Source organism: Cherax quadricarinatus, chromosome 10 (genome assembly GCF_038502225.1).
Source record: "Cherax quadricarinatus isolate ZL_2023a chromosome 10, ASM3850222v1, whole genome shotgun sequence".
NCBI lineage: Eukaryota > Metazoa > Arthropoda > Malacostraca > Decapoda > Parastacidae > Cherax > Cherax quadricarinatus.
Window position 1 is genome coordinate 10,975,721 of NC_091301.1, and position 25,151 is coordinate 11,000,871.

The 25,151-nt window shown below is 46.0% G+C and overlaps 1 protein-coding gene across 3 annotated transcripts in view; it reads left to right on the plus strand.

Moving 5' to 3' along the window:
• The window catches only part of LOC128687944 (uncharacterized), a 132,060-nt gene extending 106,909 nt beyond the window's left edge, over positions 1–25,151 (plus strand). For 2 of the 3 annotated variants that reach the window (XM_053775567.2, XM_070083621.1), the window contains 3 exons: positions 6,482–6,564; positions 14,946–15,119; positions 23,265–25,151. In XM_053775567.2, the coding sequence (XP_053631542.1) occupies positions 6,482–6,564; positions 14,946–15,119; positions 23,265–23,621 (614 nt within the window). In that variant the 3' untranslated portion in view covers positions 23,622–25,151. The remainder of the gene's footprint in view (positions 1–6,481; positions 6,565–14,945; positions 15,120–23,264) is intronic. The other variant, XM_053775568.2, reaches the window with a different exon arrangement.

Consider the following 25,151-nt stretch of genomic DNA (forward strand, 5'->3'; position numbering starts at 1 on the left):
ATTATTTTATGGGATGACTATAACTGTTTCGTCGTTGTTTTTCTGAGCAAAAAAATAACATGGTGATGGTCTAAATTTTGTTTATACTGGTCGTGATGTGTATTTATTCTCGCTGCTTCTGAAATGACTATCATTAAGGTAGTTATTTATACTGACCACCTGCTGGTGTCCTACTTCTGTTTTCACAGTTGTCCCACCGCTGCCACCACTAGCATCCCACCGCTGCCACCACCGGTGGGATGCTAGTGGTGGCAGCGGTGGGATGCTAGTGGTGGTAGCGGTGGGATGCTAATGGTGGCAGCGGTGGGATGCTAGTGGTGGTAGCGGTGGGATGCTAATGGTGGCAGCGGTGGGATGCTAGTGGTGGTAGCGGTGGGATGCTAGTGGTGGCAGCGGTGGGATGCTAGTGGTGGCAGCGGTGGGACAACTGTGAAAACAGAAGTAGGACACCAGCAGGTGGTCAGTATAAATAACTACCTTAATGATAGTCATTTCAGAAGCAGCGAGAATAAATACACATCACGACCAGTATAAACAAAATTTAGACCATCACCATGTTATTTTTTGCTCAGAAAAACAACGACGAAACAGTTATAGTCATCCCATAAAATAATAACCCAGACTGTGATCAGCGGTAAAACAAATAAATAAAAATTTATACTGACCAACTGCTGGTGTCCTACTTCCGTCTTCACACTTGTCCCACTGCTGCCACCACTAGTATCCCACTGCTGCCACCACTAGTATCCCACTGCTGCCACCACTAGTGTCCCACTGCTGCCACCACTAGTGTCCCACTGCTGCCACCACTAGTGTCCCACTGCTGCCACCACTAGTGTCCCACTGCTGCCACCACTAGTGTCCCACTGCTGCCACCACTAGTATCCCACTGCTGCCACCACTAGTATCCCACTGCTGCCACCACTAGTATCCCACTGCTGGCACCACTAGTGTCCCACTGCTGCCACCACTAGTGTCCCACTGCTGCCACCACTAGTGTCCCACTGCTGCCACCACTAGTATCCCACTGCTGCCACCACTAGTATCCCACTGCTGGCACCACTAGTGTCCCACTGCTGCCACCACTAGTGTCCCACTGCTGCCACCACTAGTATTCCACTGCTGCCACCACTAGTGTCCCACTGCTGCCACCACTAGTGTCCCACTGCTGCCACCACTAGTATCCCACTGCTGCCACCACTAGTGTCCCACTGCTGCCACCACTAGTGTCCCACTGCTGCCACCACTAGTATCCCACTGCTGCCACCACTAGTGTCCCACTGCTGCCACCACTAGTGTCCCACTGCTGCCACCACTAGTGTCCCACTGCTGCCACCACTAGTGTCCCACTGCTGCCACCACTAGTATCCCACTGCTGCCACCACTAGTGTCCCACTGCTGCCACCACTAGTGTCCCACTGCTGCCACCACTAGTGTCCCACTGCTGCCACCACTAGTGTCCCACTGCTGCCACCACTAGTGTCCCACTGCTGCCACCACTAGTGTCCCACTGCTGCCACCACTAGTGTCCCACTGCTGCCACCACTAGTATACCACCTCTGCCACCACTAGTATCCCACTGCTGCCCCACTAGTGTCCCACTGCTGCCACCACTAGTGTCCCACTGCTGCCACCACTAGTACCCCACTGCTGCCACCACTAGTATCCCACTGCTGCCACCACTAGTATCCCACTGCTGCCACCACTAGTATCCCACTGCTGCCACCACTAGTATCCCACCACTGCCACCACTAGTATCCCACTGATGGCCACCACTAGTATCCCACTGCTGCCACCACTAGTATCCCACTGCTGCCACCAGTAGTATCCCACTGCTGCCACCACTAGTATCCCACTGCTGCCACCACTAGTATCCCACTGCTGCCACCACTAGTATCCCACTGCTGCCACCACTAGTATCCCACTGCTGCCACCACTAGTATCCCACTGCTGGCACCACTAGTATCCCACCACTGCCACCACTAGTATCCCATTGATGGCCACCACTAGTATCCCACTGCTGCCACCACTAGTATCCCACTGCTGCCACCAGTAGTATCCCACTGCTGCCACCACTAGTATCCCACTGCTGCCACCACTAGTATCCCACTGCTGGCACCACTAGTATCCCACTGCTGCCACCACTAGTATCCCACTGCTGCCACCACTAGTATCCCACTGCTGCCACCACTAGTATCCCACTGCTGCCACCACTAGTATCCCACTGCTGCCACCACTAGTATCCCACTGCTGCCACCACTAGTATCCCTCTGCTGCCACCACTAGTATCCCACTGCTGCCACCACTAGTATCCCACTGCTGCCACCACTAGTATCCCACTGCTGCCACCACTAGTATCCCACTGCTGCCACCACTAGTATCCCACTGCTGCCACCACTAGTATCCCACTGCTGCCACCACTAGTATCCCACTGCTGCCACCACTAGTATCCCACTGCTGCCACCACTAGTATTCCACTGCTGCCACCACTAGTATCCCACTGCTGCCACCACTAGTCTCCCACTGCTGCCACCACTTTTATCCCACTGCTGCCACCACTAGTATCCCACTGCTGCCACCACTAGTATTCCACTGCTGCCACCACTAGTATCCCACTGCTGCCACCACTAGTATCCCACTGCTGCCACCACTAGTATCCCACTGCTGCCACCACTAGTATCCCACTGCTGCCACCACTAGTATCCCACTGCTGCCACCACTAGTATCCCACTGCTGCCACCACTAGTATCCCACTGCTGCCACCACTAGTATCCCACTGCTGCCACCACTAGTATTCCACTGCTGCCACCACTAGTATCCCACTGCTGCCACCACTAGTATCCCACTGCTGCCACCACTAGTATCCCACTGCTGCCACCACTAGTATTCCACTGCTGCCACCACTAGTATCCCACTGCTGCCACCACTAGTATCCCACTGCTGCCACCACTAGTATCCCACCACTGCCACCACTAGTATCCCACTGATGGCCACCACTAGTATCCCACTGCTGCCACCACTAGTATCCCACTGCTGCCACCACTAGTATCCCACTGATGGCCACCACTAGTATCCCACTGATGGCCACCACTAGTATCTTACTGCTGCCACCACTAGTATCCCACTGCTGCCACCAGTAGTATCCCAATGCTGCCACCACTAGTATCCCACTGCTGCCACCACTAGTATCCCACTGCTGCCACCACTAGTATCCCACCGCTGCCACCACTAGTATCCCACTGCTGGCACCACTAGTATCCCACTGCTGGCACCACTAGTATCCCACCGCTGCCACCACTAGTGTCCCACTGCTGCCACCACTAGTATCCCACTGCTGTCACCACTAGTATCCCACCGCTGCCAACACTAGTATCCCACTGCTGCCACCACTAGTATCCCACTGCTGGAACCACTAGTATCAAACTGCTGCCACCACTAGTATCCCACTGCTGCCACCACTAGTATCCCACTGCTGCCACCACTAGTATCCCACTGCTGCCACCACTAGTATCCCACTGCTGGCACCACTAGTATCAAACTGCTGCCACCACTAGTATCCCACTGCTGCCACAAGTAGTATCCCGCTGCTGACACCACTAGTATCCCACCGCTGCCACCACTGGTATCCCATCGCTGCCACCACTAGTATCCCACTGCTGCCACAAGTAGTATCCCGCTGCTGACACCACTAGTATCCCACTGCTGCCACCACTAGTATCCCACTGCTGCCAGCACTAGTATCCCACTGCTGCCACCACTAGTATCCCACTGCTGTCACCACTAATATCAAACTGCTGCCACCACTAGTATCCCACTGCTGCCACAAGTAGTATCCCGCTGCTGACACCACTAGTATCCCACCGCTGCCACCACTGGTATCCCATCGCTGCCACCAGTAGTATTCCACCACTGCCAGCACTAGTATCCCACCACTGCCACCACTAGTATCCCACTGCTGCCACCACTAGTATCCCACTGCTGCCACCACTAGTGTCCCACCACTGCCACCACCAGTATCCCACCGCTGCCACCACTAGTATCCCACTGCTGCCACAACTAGTATCCCACTGCTGCTACCACTAGTATCCCACCGCCCCCAAAGCTATTGTCTCACTGCTGCCACCACTAGTATCCCACTTCTGCCACCACTAGTATCCCACTGCTGCCACCACTACTATCCCACCACTGCCACCACTAGTATCCCACTGCTGCCACCACTAGTATCTCACCACTGCCACCACTAGTATCCCACTGCTGCCACCACTTATATCCCACTGCTGCCACCACTGGTATCCCACTGTTGCCACCACTAGTATCCCACTGCTGCCACTACTATTATCCCACCGCTGCCACCACTAGCATCCCACTGCTAACACTACTAGTATCCCTCTATTACCATCACTAGTATCCCACTGCTGCTACCACTAGTATCCTACTGCTGCCACCACTAGTATCCCACCGCTGCCACCACTAGCATCCCACTGCTAACACTGCTAGTATCCCTCTATTGCCATCACTAGTATCCCACCACTGCCACCACTAGTATCCCACTGCTGCCACCACTAGTATCGTACTGCTGCCACCATTAGCATCCCACCGCTGCCACCAATAGGATCCCACCGCTGCCACCACTAGTATCCAACCGCTGCTACCACTAGTATCCTACCACTGCCACCACTAGTATCCCAATGCTGCCACCACTAGTATCCCACCGCTGCCACCACTAGTATCCCACAGCTGCCACCACTAGTATCCCACTGCTGCCACCACTGGTATCCCACTGCTGCCACCACTATTATCCCACTGCTGCCACCACTAGTATCCCACTGCTGCCACCACAAGTATCCCACTGCTGCCACCACTAGTATCAAACTCCTGCCACCACTAGTATCCCACTGCTGCCACAAGTAGTATCCCGCTGCTGACACCACTAGCATCCCACCGCTGCCGCCACTAGTATCCCATCGCTGCCACCAGTAGTATTCCACCACTACCAGCACTAGTATCCCACCACTGCCACCACTAATATCCCACTGCTGCCACCACTAGTATCCCACTGCTGCCACCACTTGTATCCCACAGCTGCCACCACTACTATCCCACTGCTGCCACCACTATTGTCCCACCACTGCCACTACCAGTATCCCACCGCTGCCACCACTAGTATCCCACTGCTGCCACAACTAGTATCCCACTGCTGCTACCACTAGTATCCCACCGCTGCCAACGCTAGTGTCCCACTGCTGCCACCACTAGTATCCCACTTCTGCCACCACTAGTATCCTACTGCTGCCATCACTAGCATGCCACCACTGCCACCAATAGCAACCCACTAACACCAATACCATCCCACCACTACCACTAGTATTAACCCACTGCTGCTACCAGTATCAACCCACCACTGCCACCAGTATTAATCCACCACTGTCACCAACAGCAACCCACTACTGACACTTCTCCCTCACCATACTTCCAACATTGCTCCACCGCTGCAATCTTCCGCAACACAGCCGTCACTCACGCAACACGAGCATCAGTTTAGCATCAACACAGTTATTTCAGAAATATATAACCAATGTTGAATTTTTTTCTGTTTTTTTTAACTTATTCCTCTTTGCCTGGTTTCTGTTATTTATGTCCTTCTGTAGCCTGGTTTCTGTTACATGTATTTTTGTGTAGTCTGGTTTCTGTTACCTGTTTTCTTCAGTCAGTTGGTTGCGTTACTTACATTTGTCTGTCTCTTGGGTTCTGCTATAATATTCCGTTGCTTGTTTTTCTTATATTTTTTTACGTTGTTTGGTTTCTGTCGATTGAGTATTTTCTGTTTTCTGACTTTCGATGTTTATCTCTCTCTCTCTCTCTCTCTCTCTCTCTCTCTCTTTCACTTTCTGGCATTATTTGTTTTACTAGCCTTGAGTTTTCATTCATTTTTATTTAGGTTGAGTAAGGTTTGTCAGGAAACAGGACAAGTGTTTCCTGACGCGGGTGTTAGTCATATGATGACCCGCCGTTGGAGCTTTTGGGTTATCTGACAGAGTCCTTCCGCTGGCTTTCCCGTCCACCCCTTTAAAAATTAGGGTTTATAAGTTTCAATTTTTATTTGTGTTGCTGTCGACGTAGGTGTGACTAGTGTATTGCCGTGACCTGTGTTTCACTGTGACCTGTGAACAGTGTTTCAATGCGACATATGACCAATGTTTCAATATATATGACCAGAGTTTCATTGTAACCTGTAAAGTGTCATATTGTGACCTGTAACCAGTGTTTCATTGTGGCATGTGACCAGTGTTTCATTGTGACCTGTAACCAGTCTTTCATTGTGACCTGTGATCAGTGTTACAGTGTGACCTGTAACCAGTGTTATATTGTAACTTGTAACCAGTGTTTCATTGTGACATGTGACCAGTGTTTCATTGTGACCTGTAACCAATGTTATATTGTGACCTGTAACCAGTGTGTCATTGTGACCTGTGGTCGGCAGGTCAGGGCGTGTTGTGGGCGCTAGTGGTGGTGTCTGCGCTGTATTCCTTGGCGGGCGGCCTCCTGATTGTGGCTGTTTTGTGGGTGAGTACAACCAACCTGTGTGTGTGTGAGAGAGAGAGAGAGAGAGCAGTGTTAACAACTAAGGTAATTCTGCTCGTATGTTAACGATATCTTTGGAACTAAATGTAGAATATTCATCCGAGTGTATCATCCACCCACCAGAATCCCAGCGACTAATCCATACAGTCCAGCTGGGATACATGTCAACATGGGTATCAGTCATGTGTTATCCCCGAAGGAGTATCTTTAATTGACTGCTTTGAAGTATTCGTTTTTTTTTTCTTCCTCCAAACCATCGTTTATAACTTAAGACCATCTCGTCAGATCGACTTCAACATTACACCGCAGGTTCACTGGGTAAGGGTTCACGGAGCTGCTGGTGTGTGCAGGTGTTCTGTGATCACTGGAATATAACCCTCCTCCTCCTCCTCCTCAAGGTTCCTGGAATTGGTCTGATAACTTGTAAAAGCCTCTCCTAACTTAAAACACTCATCACCGGAGTATCATTTTTAGATCCAGATGGGGGTTGTAACTGGATAATTGAAGTATCGAGGTACACGTTCTGCAGTTATATTTGCAAAATATTGTAGATTTTTTCCCACATAAATCACATGATGTATATCTGAATATTCCTCTACCAATAGGCTTCAGTCTTGAAGTGGTGATGTATCTTACGTACATGATAATTTTCAGTAAATTTCAGTCTATATAGATGTAGATGCGACAATTTACTAACATAAAAGAGTTTGGAATCATTGTATTCTGAGCAATAACAGAAGAATGCCTCTTCTCATCGGTTTTCAAAATTTCACAGACAGTGGACGTTGAGATTAAGACACAGGTGCAACATCTCCACGACTATGGTGCTCTTCGCACCTACTCCTAGGTTGAGGGACTGATTACCTCATCTTCTGTACATAGTTCTACTGTCTTCAAGTTATGTCCTAGAATTTGTATTGATAAAGCCACTGGATGGCGAAACGTCTACAATAAAGATACCCAGATGTTGCACCTGTGCTTTAATCTCATCTTGTCGGTATTATATACCATTCGTACACGACAGTGGACGTTACCAATAGAAAGTTCGCCCTTCACTTTGAACTGCAGGTATTTTAAAGTGCCAGTTTTGTTGAACAGATTGTTTCTTCGTAATACCTAGAGAATGTTTCTTCTGATCGCTTCAATCTCAAAACTCAGGTGTCCTTATGAGAATTTTGTATGTATTGATTTTAGGCTGTACAGGTGTTGAAGAAACTGTAAAAATTAAAGTTTCTCTCCAACATAAATTATTTTTCTTAAAGAATTGTATAAAATTTTAAAATGAAAACGGTGTAATTTTTAAAGGACATCTGCGGCCGAGGTATCTATGGTCGCCATGAGAACGAGTTGACGGATACCCGGGTCATGAGGTTCCTAAGTGAACCACTGAAACAAGACTACAGCTCCAACCTGCCTCATGAAGTATGAGTTAGCAACAAGGAAATGAGGATGAATAATTAATCCTGAAGGCATAGAGTAAATTATATTTTATATCACATGGGAAGATTGTGTTCGTTTAGGAAAAACCGAGATGATAGTTACAAAAGCAACCCACTTACTGTACCTAAAATCTCGTAATGAGCTATTTATACAGACATGAATTCAGCCACTAAGACATTACAGAATAAAGTACACTGCAAATGTGTTTGTGATTGAGTTCAAGTCAGCATAAACTCATTACAATTGGCATCAGAACATAAACAGATAAATAGTTCATTACCACTGTAATCAAAATATAAAAAATTATATAGTTCATTACTACTAAAATTTCATTAGCAATCCAATTCTGAGGCCCAGTTTTTGGACTCACCATTACGTGCCTCTGTAATCTTCTGATCACAGCCCACAGGATGGGTGTGGAGTGCATGATAAAAGATATTAAACTAGCTATAGAAGATAGTGCTCAGTCTGTGAAGCAAGACCTACATAGATCCTACACGTCCTCATGTGTATGTCACCACCTCTTACAAAACCTTCAAAACCTAAAAACTGTAACTGATTTGTTTATTAGAATTAACCTGTTTTCTAATTCAGTTTGGAATCACTTGTGTTCCACAATAAAGTTCAAAAGGAGATTTACGTGACACATTTTTATTTCTAATCACTGTGTTACGAAGTGTACAATAACCAGGAAGACCTTGGGACGCACTCAACGATTATTACCTAAAATAAAAATTCTGATTTGTACCTTTTCCTGTGCCTGATTCCTCAACCTGATGACACATACCTGCATATTTTCAGTCAAATTTTATGGTTTCCATCATAGCCTGAAGTTTTTACTAGTAAAAGTTAGACAAGTCAGATGTCGAGTAACGTTGGCACTGCTTTGGAAATTCGTTATAGCCCTGTGTTCAGAAGTAGTGACTGACCACAAGGCTCCAGTGGTGTCTGAGGCACTGGTTATGAAGGTTAGTCAGTAGGTGACTCACAGGAGCTGGTGCACAGTGGCTTGTCTGGGAAAGATGAATATAATGTTCGGTCGATTTGAGCGTGTTTGGAGGTCGTTTGAACTCTAACCTGCAACTAGATCGAACCCAGGTCGTTCCGTTATGAGCAAAATTCGATACCACTCGACTGCTAGCTACCTTAACTATCAAATATTCAAGAAGCGTTGCCCTTTTAGAGTAACCCTTACTATGCAGATCTCAGTACAAAAAAGTGGTGGGGACTCGATCTTCCGTCTGCGTAGAGCGAGACAGACGTGCTCATTTGTCACTGTATGAAGTGTAAAGTAATCTTGGCAACAGATCACTGTAATAGTTACTGCACATTGAGTTACGAGGTGAAGGAGGTTATTAAAATATTTTTTATATGCTCGTTCCAAAATATGTGACAAGGAACACAAGGTGTATTATGACGGTACACACACTTATCAAAATCTCATCAATAATATTGGCACTAGGAGGTTATATTTTGGACTGTGAAATCAATGTACGGCGTTAATAATGATCCCAGTGGAGGTGGTGGCAGGTAGTGTAGGTGGTGGTAGGTAGAGTAGGTGGTGGCAGGTAGTGTAGGTGGTGGCAGGTAGTGTAGGTGGTGGTAGGTAGAGTAGGTGGTGGCAGGTAGTGTAGGTGGTGGCAGGTACTGTAGGTAGTGGCAGGTAGTGTAGGTGGTGACAAGTAGTGTAGGTGGTGGCAGGTAGTGTAGGTGGTGGCAGGTAGAGTAGGTGGTGGCAGGTAGTGTAGTTGGTGGCAGGTAATGCTGGTGGTGACAGGTAGTGTAGGTGGTGGCAGGTGGTGTAGGTGGTGGCAGGTAGTGTAGATGGTGGCAGGTACTGTAGGTGGTGGCAGGTAGTGTAGGTGGTGACAAGTAGTGTAGGTGGTGGCAGGTAATGTAGGTGGTGCCAGGTAGTGTAGGTGGTGGCAGGTAGTCTAGGTGATGGCAGGTTGTGTAGATGGTTGCAGGTAGTGTAGATGGTGGCAGGTACTGTAGGTGGTGGCAGGTACTGTAGGTGGTGGCAGGTAGTGTAGGTGGCGGCAGGTTGTGTAGGTGGTGGCAGGTAGTGTAGTTAATGGCAGGTAGTGTAGGTGGCGGCAGGTAGTGTAGGTGGTGGAAAGTAGTGTAGGTGGTGGCAGACAATGTAAGTGGTGGCAGGCGAAGGAGGTGGTGGCAGGTAACTAGGGTGGTGGCAGGTGGTGGTGGCAAGGGGTCGCAAGGATGTGACCACATAAAACCAGATCGATAAGTAAATTTGAAAACATTTCCGAGTCCTCGATCTGACACCCAGCTGCCGCCATTCCTCCCGCATCTCACAACCCATACCTATAAACATTACCGAATGCACACACTGCCTACCATGTTTAATAACATAAGGAAGAAATCCTGTAGCAAATAATACATACCCTTGGCTAATTTATTCCATATAGACCTAGGTGACCTGAGAGGTTTCAATAATGTGCCAAACGTAATTCAGCTTGTCTAAGGTAATTCAGAAATTACTAATTAATACAAGACTAGGCCAGATTCTCCTGGGAAAAGATTCAAACTTTTCAAACTACAGTAAGATAGCAATTACTATCAGATAGTAATTCCTAGAATAAAAAAATTTTCCATACCCATAGAAAATAAACTTTTGAATATTTTTTATATGCCTTCAGTAATGCTTTTTATTTTGTTATTAGTCAATGAAGGTATTCAGGGTCACAATATTCAGGGTCACAATATTCAGGGTCACAATATTCAGGGTCACAATATTCAGGGTCACAATATTCAGGGTCACAATATTCAGGGTCACAATATTCAGGGTCACAATATTCAGGGTCACAATATTCAGGGTCACAATATTCAGGGTCACAATATTCAGGGTCACAATATTCAGGGTCACAATATTCAGGGTCACAATATTCAGGGTCACAATATTCAGGGTCACAATATTCAGGGTCACAATATTCAGGGTCACAATATTCAGGGTCACAATATTCAGGGTCACAGTATTCAGGGTCACAATATTCAGGGTCACAATATGGTAATTCTGTAAATTGTTGTTTAACCCCGCCCACATTTATGATGACGTATAATGACATCATAATCATTTGAGAGTCTGATTGGCAGGGGAAACAGCCTCATTTATGAAGTATAATGACGTCATAACATTCTGAGAGATCTGATTGGCAGGAACAACCACAGATATAACGTATAATGACGTCATAACAAACTCAGAGGTCTGATTGGCAGGAACAACCACAGATATAACGTATAATGACGTCATAACAAACTCAGAGGTCTGATTGGCAGGAACAACCACAGATATAACGTATAATGACGCCATAACAAACTCAGAGGTCTGATTGGCAGGAACAACCACAGATATATTCTTGTTAAAAGATTGTTCCATCTTGTTCTATCTCAGTTGTTCTATCTGCGCTTCTTCCTCTCTTTATCTGATGATTCTCATTCTCCCACCTCATCGTTCTCACTACTTATTCTTTTATTTCTCTATTTATTCTCTTGTTTATAATATTTCTCGCTATTTATTGTCTTATAGCTTTTATAATTTGTTTATTCCTCTTATTTCGTATTAATTATTATTTCTCTTATTTTCTTTTATTGTTGTATTCCTCTCACTTCTCACTATTTGTTCTTTCAGTTCTCACTATTTTCTTAATTTTCACTATTTATTCTCTCATTTCTTACTATTTATTCTATTTCTCACTGCTTGTTCTCTTATTTTTTTTATCTTATTTTTCTTATTTCTCACTAATTATTCTCTTATTTCTTTTATTTTTCATTGTATATTATTTCTTTAATTTTTTCATTTATTTCCTGTTCTTCCCTTCAAAGATTTATCCATCTGGCAACCGTCGAGGGTTCTTGATTCAAGGAAATGGAGCTTCCTCTCCCATTCCCCCCTCTCCCCCCCTCCCCCCCTCTCACCCCTCCCCCCCTCTCCCCCAAATGTTGCAGCGGTCATAAGGTCCGGCATTATCCAACAAGATAATGTTCCCTCCCCCTTCTTTCCCCCGTTTCCCTCCCCTCTCTCATCCCTCACCTCCCTCCCCGCACCCACCCCTCACCTCTCTCACCTCCCTCCCCCTCCTCCCCCCCTCACAACAACACGCACACCTGTCATGCTGATGCAGCTGCAGTTGATGCAGCTGCTCGTGGTGGGTTTTTTTTTTTATTTGTTACTGATGTGTGTAATTACCTGTCTGCAGCTGCAGCAGCGGGACAGTGCTGCTCCTGGTCTCCCTTCTCTTACAATTTGTTCGAAGTATGGAGTTTTTTTTGTGCCGGGGCTTGGACAGCTAGCAGGCGCGTGTGTCAGCGTGTTAGATAAGAGGCAAGTTTTTTTTTTTTTTTTTTAAGGATTTGACGTTGTTGGAGTGTGAGCAAAGTAACTTTTATGAAAGGATTCAGGGAGGTTACCTGGAGGTTATTCCGGGGATCAACGCCCCCGCGGCCCGGTCCATGACCAGGCTTCCCGATGGATCAGGGCCTGATCAACTAGGCTGTTATCGCTGGCCGCACGCAGTCCAACGTACGAGCTACAGCCCGGCTGATCCAGCACTGACTTTAGGTATCTGTCCAGCTCTCTCTTGAAGGCAGCCAGGGGTTTATTGGCAATTCCCCTAATGCTTGATGGGAGGCTGTTGAACAGTCTTGGGCCCCGGACACTTATGGTGTTTTCCCTTAGTGTACCAATGGCTCCCCTACTTTTAATTGGGGGTATTTTGCATCGCCTGCCCAGTCTTTTACTTTCGTAAGGAGTGATTTCTGTGTACAGATTCGGGACCATTCCTTCCAGGATTTTCCAAGTGTAGATTATGATATATCTCTCCCTCCTGCGTTCCAACGAGTACAAGTCAAGTGCTTCCAAGCGTTCCCAGTAGTTAAGGTGCTTGACAGAACTTATACGTGCAGTAAAGGATCTCTGTACACACTCTAGATCTGCAATTTCACCTGCTTTGAATGGAGATGTTAATGTACAGCAGTATTCCAGCCTAGAGAGAACAAGTGATTTGAAAAGGATCATCACTGGCTTGGCATCTCTCGTTTTGAACGTTCTCATTATCCATCCTATCATTTTCTTTGCACTTGCGATCGTGGCACTGTTGTGATCCTTGAAAGTGAGATCCTCAGACATTACTACTCCCAGGTCCTTACATTATTTTTCCTCTCTATTGTATGGCCAGAGTCTGTAGTATACTCTGTTCTAGTTATTATCTCCTCCAGTTTTCCGGTTAACCGGACTTGAGTCGTGGAGGTGGGAAGTACAGTGCCGGAACTCTGAAGGAGGGATGGGGGTATTTTGCAGTTTGGCGGGGCATCAGTGCGCCTCTGGCAGTGAATGATGGAGAAAGTGTTTCTCCTTTTTCGGGTCATCTTACCTTGGTGGGGCACAGCCGGTGTATATATATATATATATATATATATATATATATATATATATATATATATATATATATATATATATATATATATATATATATATATATCATCTTTATTTTCTAAACAGATCATAACGCTCCCATGTGGTGATTTTGCCAGGAATACCCGCCAGGTAATATCAATATCAATGTTTCTGCCATGAATACGTCCCCCATGGAGCACCACAGCTGCCGGCTACACCATTCCCTGTTGGCACTGTCACAAGATATATGTAGGGAAAACCGGAAGAAATCATTGGGTCCCGCCTAAGAGAACAGGGAAGCGCCTGTAAGAGGGACGACTTCAAGAACTCCTGTGTCCTCCACAGGAACTCTACGGGACATTAGATGAGCTAGAAAGAGGCACAACTCATCTTTACTGGACATGATCTTAGACGCCGACAGTGTCTAGAAGCCTCGCCAATCGCCGTTGCCAACACCGTGAAACATAATTCTAGAAGCTACAAATTAAAAAAAAATGGCATATATAATACTCAACCAGGTTAAGCCCAACCAACCTAACAACACAGGAATCACATCACCTTATCTCAAAAAAAAAAAAGCCTTATTGGCATTTTTCAGGTCACTGTTTCAGTCACACCTCACTTCCAGCATGTATTTATATATTCTGTTATTTTCGATCTTCGTATGTTACAAGTTATCAAGGTCTCAGGACCGAAACGTTTCCTAATACATATGTTCTAATGTTTATTTACGTGATTTCTTAAACCCAAGAAACACCAGTCACTCAAAATTCAACTCGTTCAGAAGTGACATACTCAAGTTATTTAATGGAAAAAATATGTAATATTTAATATAAAATTGCCAACTTCATTAACAATCCCGAGCTTCTTCTAAGCATAATACACCAGTTTTGAAAGTTGGAACCCGATCAGAAGCGGCATTCTGAAGCTATCGCACGGAAAACAAACTCTGGAATAGTCTACATATAATTAACAAGATAGTGCCTACAAATGCCAATAAGTCCATGAACCCCTTCCTTACTTATAATTTAGCGGCGCTGCAAAAGTTGAAGTCGATTAGATGAAGCATTCTCAAGTTACAAATTAAAAACGAAAATCTAAAAAGGCAGGGGGAAAATCACGCAACCTTTTAAATGTTTCCGTCCAGGGATACTTGATAACTACCAATTAACAGACAAACTACTAATTAGTGGCCCAGGTACAACTAACCACAGGTCCACTACCCATTCATCTAACCCAACAACTAGTTAACGAACCATTCAACATCCAGCTCACCACCCAACAACTAATTACTCACTTGCAAACTACCACCAGCTCTGCTAACTAATAAACTAGCCACCCAAAAACAAACGACAGATCTACCAGCTAAACACACACCACTAACAAACCACCAGGTATGCAAGCTAACCACCCACCCGCCCACCCACCAGGGACACCACCCATCCACTAGGGACACCACCCATCCAACAAATAACCCTCCCGTCCCCACTAACACTGAGTGTCTTCCCAGTGCGTGTCGTGGCAGCTGTCCATCTGGTTCTTCTACACGGTGGGCTTCGACCTCTTTATGCTGATTGTAGCCATGGCTGATGGCGTCTACACCAGCTTTTCAGACATCTCCAGCTACGTTGTTTGCCTCGTCACCACATACTGCGTCATAGTCGTCGACTCCTACTATGAGAAGGTAGGGATGGAGAGTATTGCACTCAGCAGTCAACTCACTTATATGTATGATTGAAAGGTTCATCCAGAATTGAATAGCAGATACTGTTGAGTCCTTGTCATGTACTGTTTAATAAAAAGAAATCGCAGTATGTAGAAGACCTTATAAGTGAGCTGAGTGTTATCTAGATCCAAAATTTCCGTTCTGAAATTCAGTTTTCATATTCCCATTTTCTTATCCAGTTTTAATATCTCAATCATCTCATCCAGTTCTAATATCCGATCTTGTTATCCAGCTCTCATATCCGATCTTGTTAGCCAGTTCTCAGTAAAGAAGAAAGGCAAGGCAGGTGTTGTGGTAGGATGCTGAGGCAGGTGTGGTAGGATGCTGGGGCAGGTGTTGTGGTAGGATGCTGGGGCAGGTGTTGTGGTAGGATGCTGGGGCAGGTGTTGTGGTAGGATGCTGGGGCAGGGGTTGTGGTAGGGTGCTGGGGCAGGTGTTGTGGTAGGATGCTGGGGCAGGGGTTGTGGTAGGACGATGAGGCAGGTGTTGTGGTAGGATGCTGAGGCAGGTGTTGTGATAGGACGATGAGGCAGGTGTTGTGGTAGGGTGCTGAGGCAGGTGTTGTGGTAGGGTGCTGGGGCAGGTGTTGTGGTAGGATGCTGGGGCAGGGGTTGTGGTAGGACGATGAGGCAGGTGTTGTGGTAGGGTGCTGAGGCAGGTGTTGTGGTAGGATGCTGGGGTAGGGGTTGTGGTAGGGTGCTGAGGCATGTGCTGTGGTAGGATGCCGAGGCAGGTGCTGTGGTAGGATGATGAGGTAGGTGTTGTGGTAGGATGCTGAGGCAGGTGCTGTGGTAGGACGATGAGGCAGGTGTTGTGGTAGGATGCTGAGGCAGGTGCTGTGGTAGGACGATAAGGCAGGTGTTGTGGTAGGATGCTGAGGCAGGTGTTGTGATAGGACGATGAGGCAGGTGTTGTGGTGGGATGCTGAGGCAGGTGCTGTTGTGGTAGGATGCTGAGGCAGGTGCTGTGGTAGGACGATGAGGCAGGTGTTGTGGTAGGACGATGAAGCAGGTGTTGTGGTAGGATGCTGGGGCAGGGGTTGTGGTAGGATGCTGAGGCAGGTGTTGTGGTAGGATGCTGAGGCAGGTGTTGTGATAGGACGATGAGGCAGGTGTTGTGGTGGGATGCTGAGGCAGGTGCTGTGGTAGGATGATGAGGTACGTGTTGTGGTAGGATGCTGAATCAGTTGTTGTTGTGGTAGGATGCTGAGGCAGGTGCTGTGATAGGACGATGAGGCAGGTGCTGTGGTAGGATGATGAGATACGTCTTGTGGTAGGATGCTGAGGCAGGTGTTGTGGTAGGATGCTGAGGAAGGTGCTGTGGTAGGTCGATGAGGCAGGTGTTGTGGTAGGATGCCGAGGCAAGTGCTGTGGTAGGACGATGAAGCAGGTGCTGTGGTAGGATGCTGAGGCAGGTGTTGTGGTAGGATGCTGGGGCAGGGGTTGTGGTAGGATGCCGAGGCAGGTGTTGTGGTAGGATGCTGAGGCAGGTGTTGTGGTAGGATGCTGAGGCAGGTGCTGTGGTAGGATGCTGAGGCAGGTGTTGTGGTAGGATGCTGAGGCAGGGGTTGTGGTAGGATGCCGAGGCAGGTGTTGTGGTAGGATGCTGAGGCAGGTGTTGTGGTAGGATGCTGAGGCAGGTGTTGTGGTAGGATGCTGAGGCAGGTGTTGTGGTAGGATGCTGAGGCAGGTGTTGTGGTAGGATGCTGAGGCAGGTGTTGTGGTAGGATGCTGAGGCAGGTGTTGTGGTAGGATGCTGAGGCAGGTGTTGTGGTAGGATGCTGAGGCAGGTGCTGTGGTAGGATGCTGAGGCAGGTGTTGTGGTAGAATGCTGAGACAGGTGTTGTGGTAGGATGCTGAGGCAGGTGTTGTGGTAGGATGCTGAGGCAGGTGTTGTGGTAGAATGCTGAGGCAGGTGTTGTGGAAGTATGCTGAGGCAGGTGTTGTGGTAGGATGCTGAGGCAGGTGTTGTGGTAGTATGCTGAGGCAGGTGTTGTGGTAGGATGCTGAGGCAGGTGTTGTGGTAGGATGCTGAGGCAGGTGTTGTGGTAGTATGCTGAGGCAGGTGTTGTGGTAGGATGCTGAGGCAGGTGTTGTGGTAGGATGCTGAGGCAGGTGTTGTGGTAGGATGCTGAAGCAGGTGCTGTGGTAGGATGCTGAGGCAGGTGTTGTGGTAGGATGCTGAGGCAGGTGTTGTGGTAGGATGCTGAGGCAGGTGTTGTGGTAGGATGCTGAGGCAGGTGCTGTGGTAGTATGCTGAGGCAGGTGTTGTGGTAGTATGCTGAGGCAGGTGTTGTGGTAGAATGCTGAGGCAGGTGCTGTGGTAGGATGCTGAGGCAGGTGTTGTGGTAGGATGCTGAGGCAGGTGTTGTGGTAGTATGCTGAGGCAGGTGCTGTGGTAGGATGCTGAGGCAGGTGTTGTGGTAGGATGAAGGGTATGAACGTAGAGAGGCAACAGAATAATCTCCTGAAGGAGTATCCAGTGTGCAACTTTCACACCATGGGGCTAATTGATTTTGGGTAGATCATCTGCTACCTTGCTTCCCCTTTCTACCCATAATCAACTTTCCTCGTTTCCCTTAAAAAAAAAATCCAAAATTGGTTCAAATTTTTTTCCAATAACAATAATAATATTAATAATAATAATAATAATAATAATAATAATAATAATAATAATAATAATTATTATTATTATTATTATTATTATTATTATTGTGTGTGTGTGTGTGGCTAATTCTTGAGCTCGGTTGGTAATCATTTTTATCTGTTCAGTCATAAATGATCATTATCAACTTTTTTCGAATATTATGTTCGCTGTAATATAAGTCCACTTTTTTTTACATGCATTTTTAATCTTTGTATCCACTCAAATTTATTTGTTTTATGTCTTTCAAAACTGAGCATTGGTCAGTAATATTATGACTTTTCTTTCTTCAATTTTTTTTTTTTAGTTTGTATTATGCAATATACAGGGTGTTTCAAAAAGATGAATTGTACCTTTTTATCTCTGTATTTTCTAGTTATTTTATGCAGTAATTTGTGAATGCCTGATCAGATCGCCTTCAAACTTCAACGCTAATGAAATTCTTGCAGTGTTTTGGTGGTGAATATGTAGCGTGATGTACTCTTCCCATGGTGCTATGATGTACTCTCCCCATGGTGCTATGATGTACTCTCCCCATGGTGATATGATATACTCTCCCCATGGTGATATGATATACTCTCCCCATGGTGATATGATGTACTCTCCCCATGGTGCTATGATGTACTCTCCCCATGGTGCTATGATATACTCTCCCCATGGTGCTATGATGTACTCTCCCCATGGTGAAATGATATACTCTCCCTATGGTGCTATGATGTACTCTCCCCATGGTGCTATGATTTACTCTCCCCATGGTGCTATGATGTACTGTCCCCATGGTGATGTGATGTATTCTCCCCATGGTGATATGATGTACTCTCCCCATGGTGATGTGATGTATTCTCCCCATGGTGATATGATGTACTCTCCCCATGGTGCTATGATGTACTGTCCCCATGGTGATGTGATGTATTCTCCCCATGGTGATATGATGTATTCTCCCCATGGTGATATGATGTACTCTTCCCATGGTGCTATGATTTACTCTCCCCATGGTGCTATGATGTACTCTCCCCATGGTGATGTGATGTATTCTCCCCATGGTGATATGATGTACTCTTCCCATGGTGCTATGATGTACTCTCCCCATGGTGCTATGATGTACTCTCCCCATGGTGCTATGATGTACTCTCCCCATGGTGATGTGATGTACTCTCCCCATGGTGATATGATGTACTCTCCCCATGGTGATATGATGTACTCTCCCCATGGTGATATGATGTACTCTCCCCATGGTGCTATGATGTACTCTCCCCATGGTGATGTGATGTACTCTCCCCATGGTGATATGATGTACTCTCCCCATGGTGCTATGATGTACTCTCCCCATGGTGCTATGATGTACTCTCCCCATGGTGATGTGATGTACTCTCCCCATGGTGATATGATGTACTCTCCCCATGGTGATATGATGTACTCTCCCCATGGTGCTATGATGTACTCTCCCCATGGTGCTATGATGTACTCTCCCCATGGTGATGTGATGTACTCTCCCCATGGTGATATGATGTACTCTCCCCATGGTGATATGATGTACTCTCCCCATGGTGCTATGATGTACTCTCCCCATGGTGCTATGATGTACTCTTCCCATGGTGATATGATGTACTCTTCCCATGGTGCTATGATGTACTCTCCCCATGGTGATATGATGTACTCTCCCCATGGTGCTATGATGTACTCTCCCCATGGTGATATGATGTACTCTCCCCATGGTGATATGATGTACTCTTCCCATGGTGATATGATGTACTCTTCCCATGGTGCTATGATGTACTCTCCCCATGGTGATGTGATGTACTCTCCCCATGGTGATATGATGTACTCTCCCCATGGTGCTATGATGTACTCTCCCCATGGTGATGTGATGTACTCTCCCCATGGTGATATGATGTACTCTCCCCATGGTGATATGATGTACTCTTCCCATGGTGCTATGATGTACTCTCCCCATGGTGATGTGATGTATTCTCCCCATGGTGCTATGATGTACTCTCCCCATGGTCATATGATGTACTCTCCCCATGGTGATGTGATGTACTCTCCCCATGGTGATATGATGTACTCTCCCCATGGTGCTATGATGTACTCTCCCCATGGTGCTATGATGTACTCTCCCCATGGTGATGTGATGTACTCTCCCCATGGTGATATGATGTACTCTCCCCATGGTGATATGATGTACTCTCCCCATGGTGCTATGATGTACTCTCCCCATGGTGCTATGATGTACTCTCCCCATGGTGATGTGATGTACTCTCCCCATGGTGATATGATGTACTCTCCCCATGGTGATATGATGTACTCTCCCCATGGTGCTATGATGTACTCTCCCCATGGTGCTATGATGTACTCTTCCCATGGTGATATGATGTACTCTTCCCATGGTGCTATGGTGTACTCTCCCCATGGTGATATGATGTACTCTCCCCATGGTGCTATGATGTACTCTCCCCATGGTGATATGATGTACTCTCCCCATGGTGATATGATGTACTCTTCCCATGGTGATATGATGTACTCTCCCCATGGTGCTATGATGTACTCTCCCCATGGTGATGTGATGTACTCTCCCCATGGTGATATGATGTACTCTCCCCATGGTGATATGATGTACTCTTCCCATGGTGCTATGATGTACTCTCCCCATGGTGATGTGATGTATTCTCCCCATGGTGCTATGATGTACTCTCCCCATGGTGATATGATGTACTCTCCCCATGGTGATGTGATGTACTCTCCCCATGGTGATATGATGTACTCTCCCCATGGTGCTATGATGTACTCTCCCCATGGTGCTATGATGTACTCTCCCCATGGTGATGTGATGTACTCTCCCCATGGTGATATGATGTACTCTCCCCATGGTGATATGATGTACTCTCCCCATGGTGCTATGATGTACTCTCCCCATGGTGCTATGATGTACTCTCCCCATGGTGATGTGATGTACTCTCCCCATGGTGATATGATGTACTCTCCCCATGGTGATATGATGTACTCTCCCCATGGTGCTATGATGTACTCTCCCCATGGTGCTATGATGTACTCTCCCCATGGTGATATGATGTACTCTCCCCATGGTGCTATGATGTACTCTCCCCATGGTGATATGATGTACTCTCCCCATGGTGCTATGATGTACTCTCCCCATGGTGATATGATGTACTCTCCCCATGGTGATATGATGTACTCTCCCCATGGTGATATGATGTACTCTCCCCATGGTGCTATGATGTACTCTCCCCATGGTGATGTGATGTACTCTCCCCATGGTGATATGATGTACTCTCCCCATGGTGATATGATGTACTCTCCCCATGGTGATGTGATGTACTCTCCCCATGGTGATATGATGTACTCTCCCCATGGTGATATGATGTACTCTCCCCATGGTGATATGATGTACTCTCCCCATGGTGATATGATGTACTCTCCCCATGGTGCTGTGATGTACTCTCCCCATGGTGCTATGATGTACTCTCCCCATGGTGATGTGATGTATTCTCCCCATGGTGCTATGATGTACTCTCCCCATGGTGATGTGATGTATTCTCCCCATGGTGATATGATGTACTCTCCCCATGGTGATATGATGTACTCTCCCCATGGTGCTATGATGTACTCTCCCCATGGTGATATGATGTACTCTCCCCATGGTGATATGATGTACTCTCCCTATGGTGCTATGATGTACTCTCCCCATGGTGCTATGATGTACTCTCCCCATGGTGCTATGATGTACTCTCCCCATGGTGATGTGATGTACTCTCCCCATGTGATGTACTCTCCCCATGGTGCTATGATGTACTCTCCCCATGGTGATGTGATGTATTCTCCCCATGGTGATATGATGTACTCTCCCTATGGTGATATGATGTACTCTTCCCATGGTGCTATGATGTACTCTCCCCATGGTGATGTGATGTACTCTCCCCATGGTGCTATGATGTACTCTCCCTATGGTGATATGATGTACTCTCCCCATGGTGATGTGATGTACTCTCCCCATGGTGATATGATGTACTCTCCCCATGGTGCTATGATGTACTCTCCCCATGGTGATGTGATGTATTCTCCCCATGGTGATATGATGTACTCTCCCCATGGTGATATGATGTACTCTCCCCATGGTGATGTGATGTACTCTCCCCATGGTGACATGATGTACTCAACCCATGGTGATATGATGTACTCTGCCCATGATGACGCACTGTACTCTCCCTATGGTGACATGCACATCACTGCAACGTAGACAATAATGCTAGAAGGGTCACACACCTAACAGTGAACAATCAGCTTTCTTATAAATTTGCTATACTTATGGAGCAATTTTTCGTAAACGTGATCGAAAAATAGCATCTAACATTTTTTTTAGCGCACATTGAAGGGACGTCATAAAGACAGCTGTTCAACCTTCGATGCCCTTTTATTTAGGCTGTGGGTACACACACACACACATATATATATATATATATATATATATATATATATATATATATATATATATATATATATATATATATATATATATATATATATATATATATATATATATATATTATGCAATGTGTTATGGGGGCACGCAGATGTTGTGGACACATAAAATATACAATATGTCTATGTAACGAAGGAATAACCCAGAAAAGTCAAAATTACAGCGATGAAGTTTAGATCGAGGTCTAGTGTTTTTGGACTTGTAGTGTTCAAAGCGGAATCTTGTACAACAGGAAATTTCTTGCAAAGATCTTGATATTGGTGGAGGCAAAGAATGCTAAGATCTTCTGGGTTTCAAGTTTATATTTTTGTGCTTCACCTTGTCGACTTGTCGGTTTTGAAAACTGACATGTTGAGAAATGAAACACTTGTGCAATGTTTGGGAATCAATATTGAAGAAACGGATCCACATGAGACACATGTACATATTTCTCAATTTTGACTGTGAGGTCCATTGGCCTGGTTGTAGTCTCCTGTGTTATTAACTGTTAACATACAGCATTTACATTATTTTAGTAATGCAAATAAATCAATCTTAGTTATTGCTTATTCTAGTATTGTAAATAATGTAAATCTTACTTATTTGTTATTTTAGTATTATAAATAATATAAATCTTAGCTATTGCTTATTTTAGTAATGCAAATAATGTAAATGTTAGAGAAACTGCATTTTGCATTTATGATTCCTTTGTATCACGCTATTCTTTACTGAGAGGCTTTTATGATGGTGAAGGGCTCTTGATCCAAGGATTTACTGTCGCTCTCTCATTCCTTGGAGCAAATCTCATTACGTTTAGGTTTAGGCTCGAGACTCCAACAGGAAGGTGTGAATGTGCTGGATCGTAGTGAGTGGAGACACGTGGTCCTTATAGTTTGACGTGCTGTTGGAGTGCGAGCAAGGTAACACTTTCATGAATATAATTATAATATTCCTCAGTCACTCAGCCAGTTGTCGTGTTGCAGCTGTTGCACGACGAGCGTCTCGAGAAGGCAGGTCAAGGTCGTCGCCAGTCAAGCCTGGTCATCGTGCGTTCCTCGCCTGACTCACCCACCTGTCAGCAGGAGTATATCCCCCCGACCACCTTCACTCTCACCAGCAACCACAACAACCTGGTGCCCCCGCCCGTGGCTCTGGGGGCACCGCCCATCATCGCACCTCAACCCGTCACCCTGGTCCCCCCACCCGTCAGTCTGGCTCCCCCACCTGTCAGGATTGCCCCACCTCCCCTGACACGCCAGGTCTCACACCATACTCCAACCTCTCCCACCAGAGAAGTGTCTCCCAACCACCTCCCATACGCCTACCACAACAATGTTTAGGTGACTCCGTAGTGACAGAGGAACCTCTTTGTGTGTCGAAAAAGACGGCTCGTGAAATCAAATACACTAGTGTTTTCCACAAGAATCACGTGTAAAAAGTATTGCACTTTAGACTCCCTGACGTAAGTAGCAAGTGGACCGTCACTTACTTGAAAACGGTAAACATTATTGCTTTTAAGCACAGGCTGTATCGTTCATATCAGACAATGGCCTCCGCACGGTGAACTAAGACCAGATTCAACTAGAACTCGTCTCATGAAACTAGAGCTTTCAAGTGTTTTGTTGTTTTAGTTAGAGTCTGTGATAGATGGTTTGAAGCGACCCAGTGAGCTGCCTCCGGTACTAGGCGACCCATCCACAACTCATTCCCTCTTTTTCCCACTCCGTCGCTCCGAGTGTAACCCACGCCCTTCCAGGACCTGAAAGTGTAGAAGAGAGACAACTGGTGCTGACCAAACGTTTCGCTTTGAATAGAGCTTTATCAAATAATGATCAAACTCTACCCAGAGCGAAACGTTACCTATAAAATAGGTGAGGTCAGCACCAAGTTTCTGTCTACCATCCTCAGGAACTGACTTATCACAAGGTGTTTACAGGCTCCTGACGGCGCAAGGGAGACGTAATCTGTCATCGTTATACCTTCCGTAACTCCACACGACGGATACATAAGTCTTCGATGGAATGCGTCAAAACTTGACGTGACGGAACGACGTTCAAGCATGGAGGAGACGGTAGGATAGTCACCTGAATCCCTGGATATAATATATGTCAAATACATTTGTTGTTTACCATGCGATGTAAGTGTTTTGAATATTTGCTGCGACCAGTGACCTGAGACTGTGTTTCGTCAGTAGACAACAGAGAGCAATATCAATATTATACCAGTGATAAGTTGTGTGTATACTTGAGTATACGAAGGGAACTTACAAGATTGGCCTATATTGACACAATGCTGTGGAATTTAATGCCTCCTTCCCCTCGAATAATTGTGTGTATGTGTGTGTGTGTGTGTGTGTGTGTGTGTGTGTGTGTAATTGTTTACGTGTAATCTAAACTCGCTATGTTCCGTCTTGGGAATTAAGTATATAATGCCTCAAATTTTCTAGTGGTTGTAGTCGTAACCTCTTCTAACGTTTTCCATTTCTCGGTCCCTCGCAGGCAAGGACATTCTGGCATCCTGCTGGTCACCAGTAACTTACTGATTTGCAACTATACGTATATGCTAATAACCTAATATTTCTCGTGCATTCTTTAGAAAACAAAAGGTATCGTGTTATTATAAACTCCTTGTATCATATAGTGGCATATTCCCGAATGGTTACGGCCAAAATGTCTAATACTAATGGCAATAATAATAATATGACTTGAGAGTGTAATTTTATAAGTGCAGTCAACTTACAACTTCAGTGGTGTGACCTCCTCACATGTCACCAGCGATGGAGGTCAATATTCTGAAATAAAAAAATATGTAAATCCACACGTAGTGAGAATATCCTCAATACCATTCAGGGAAGTTGAACCCATTATTAC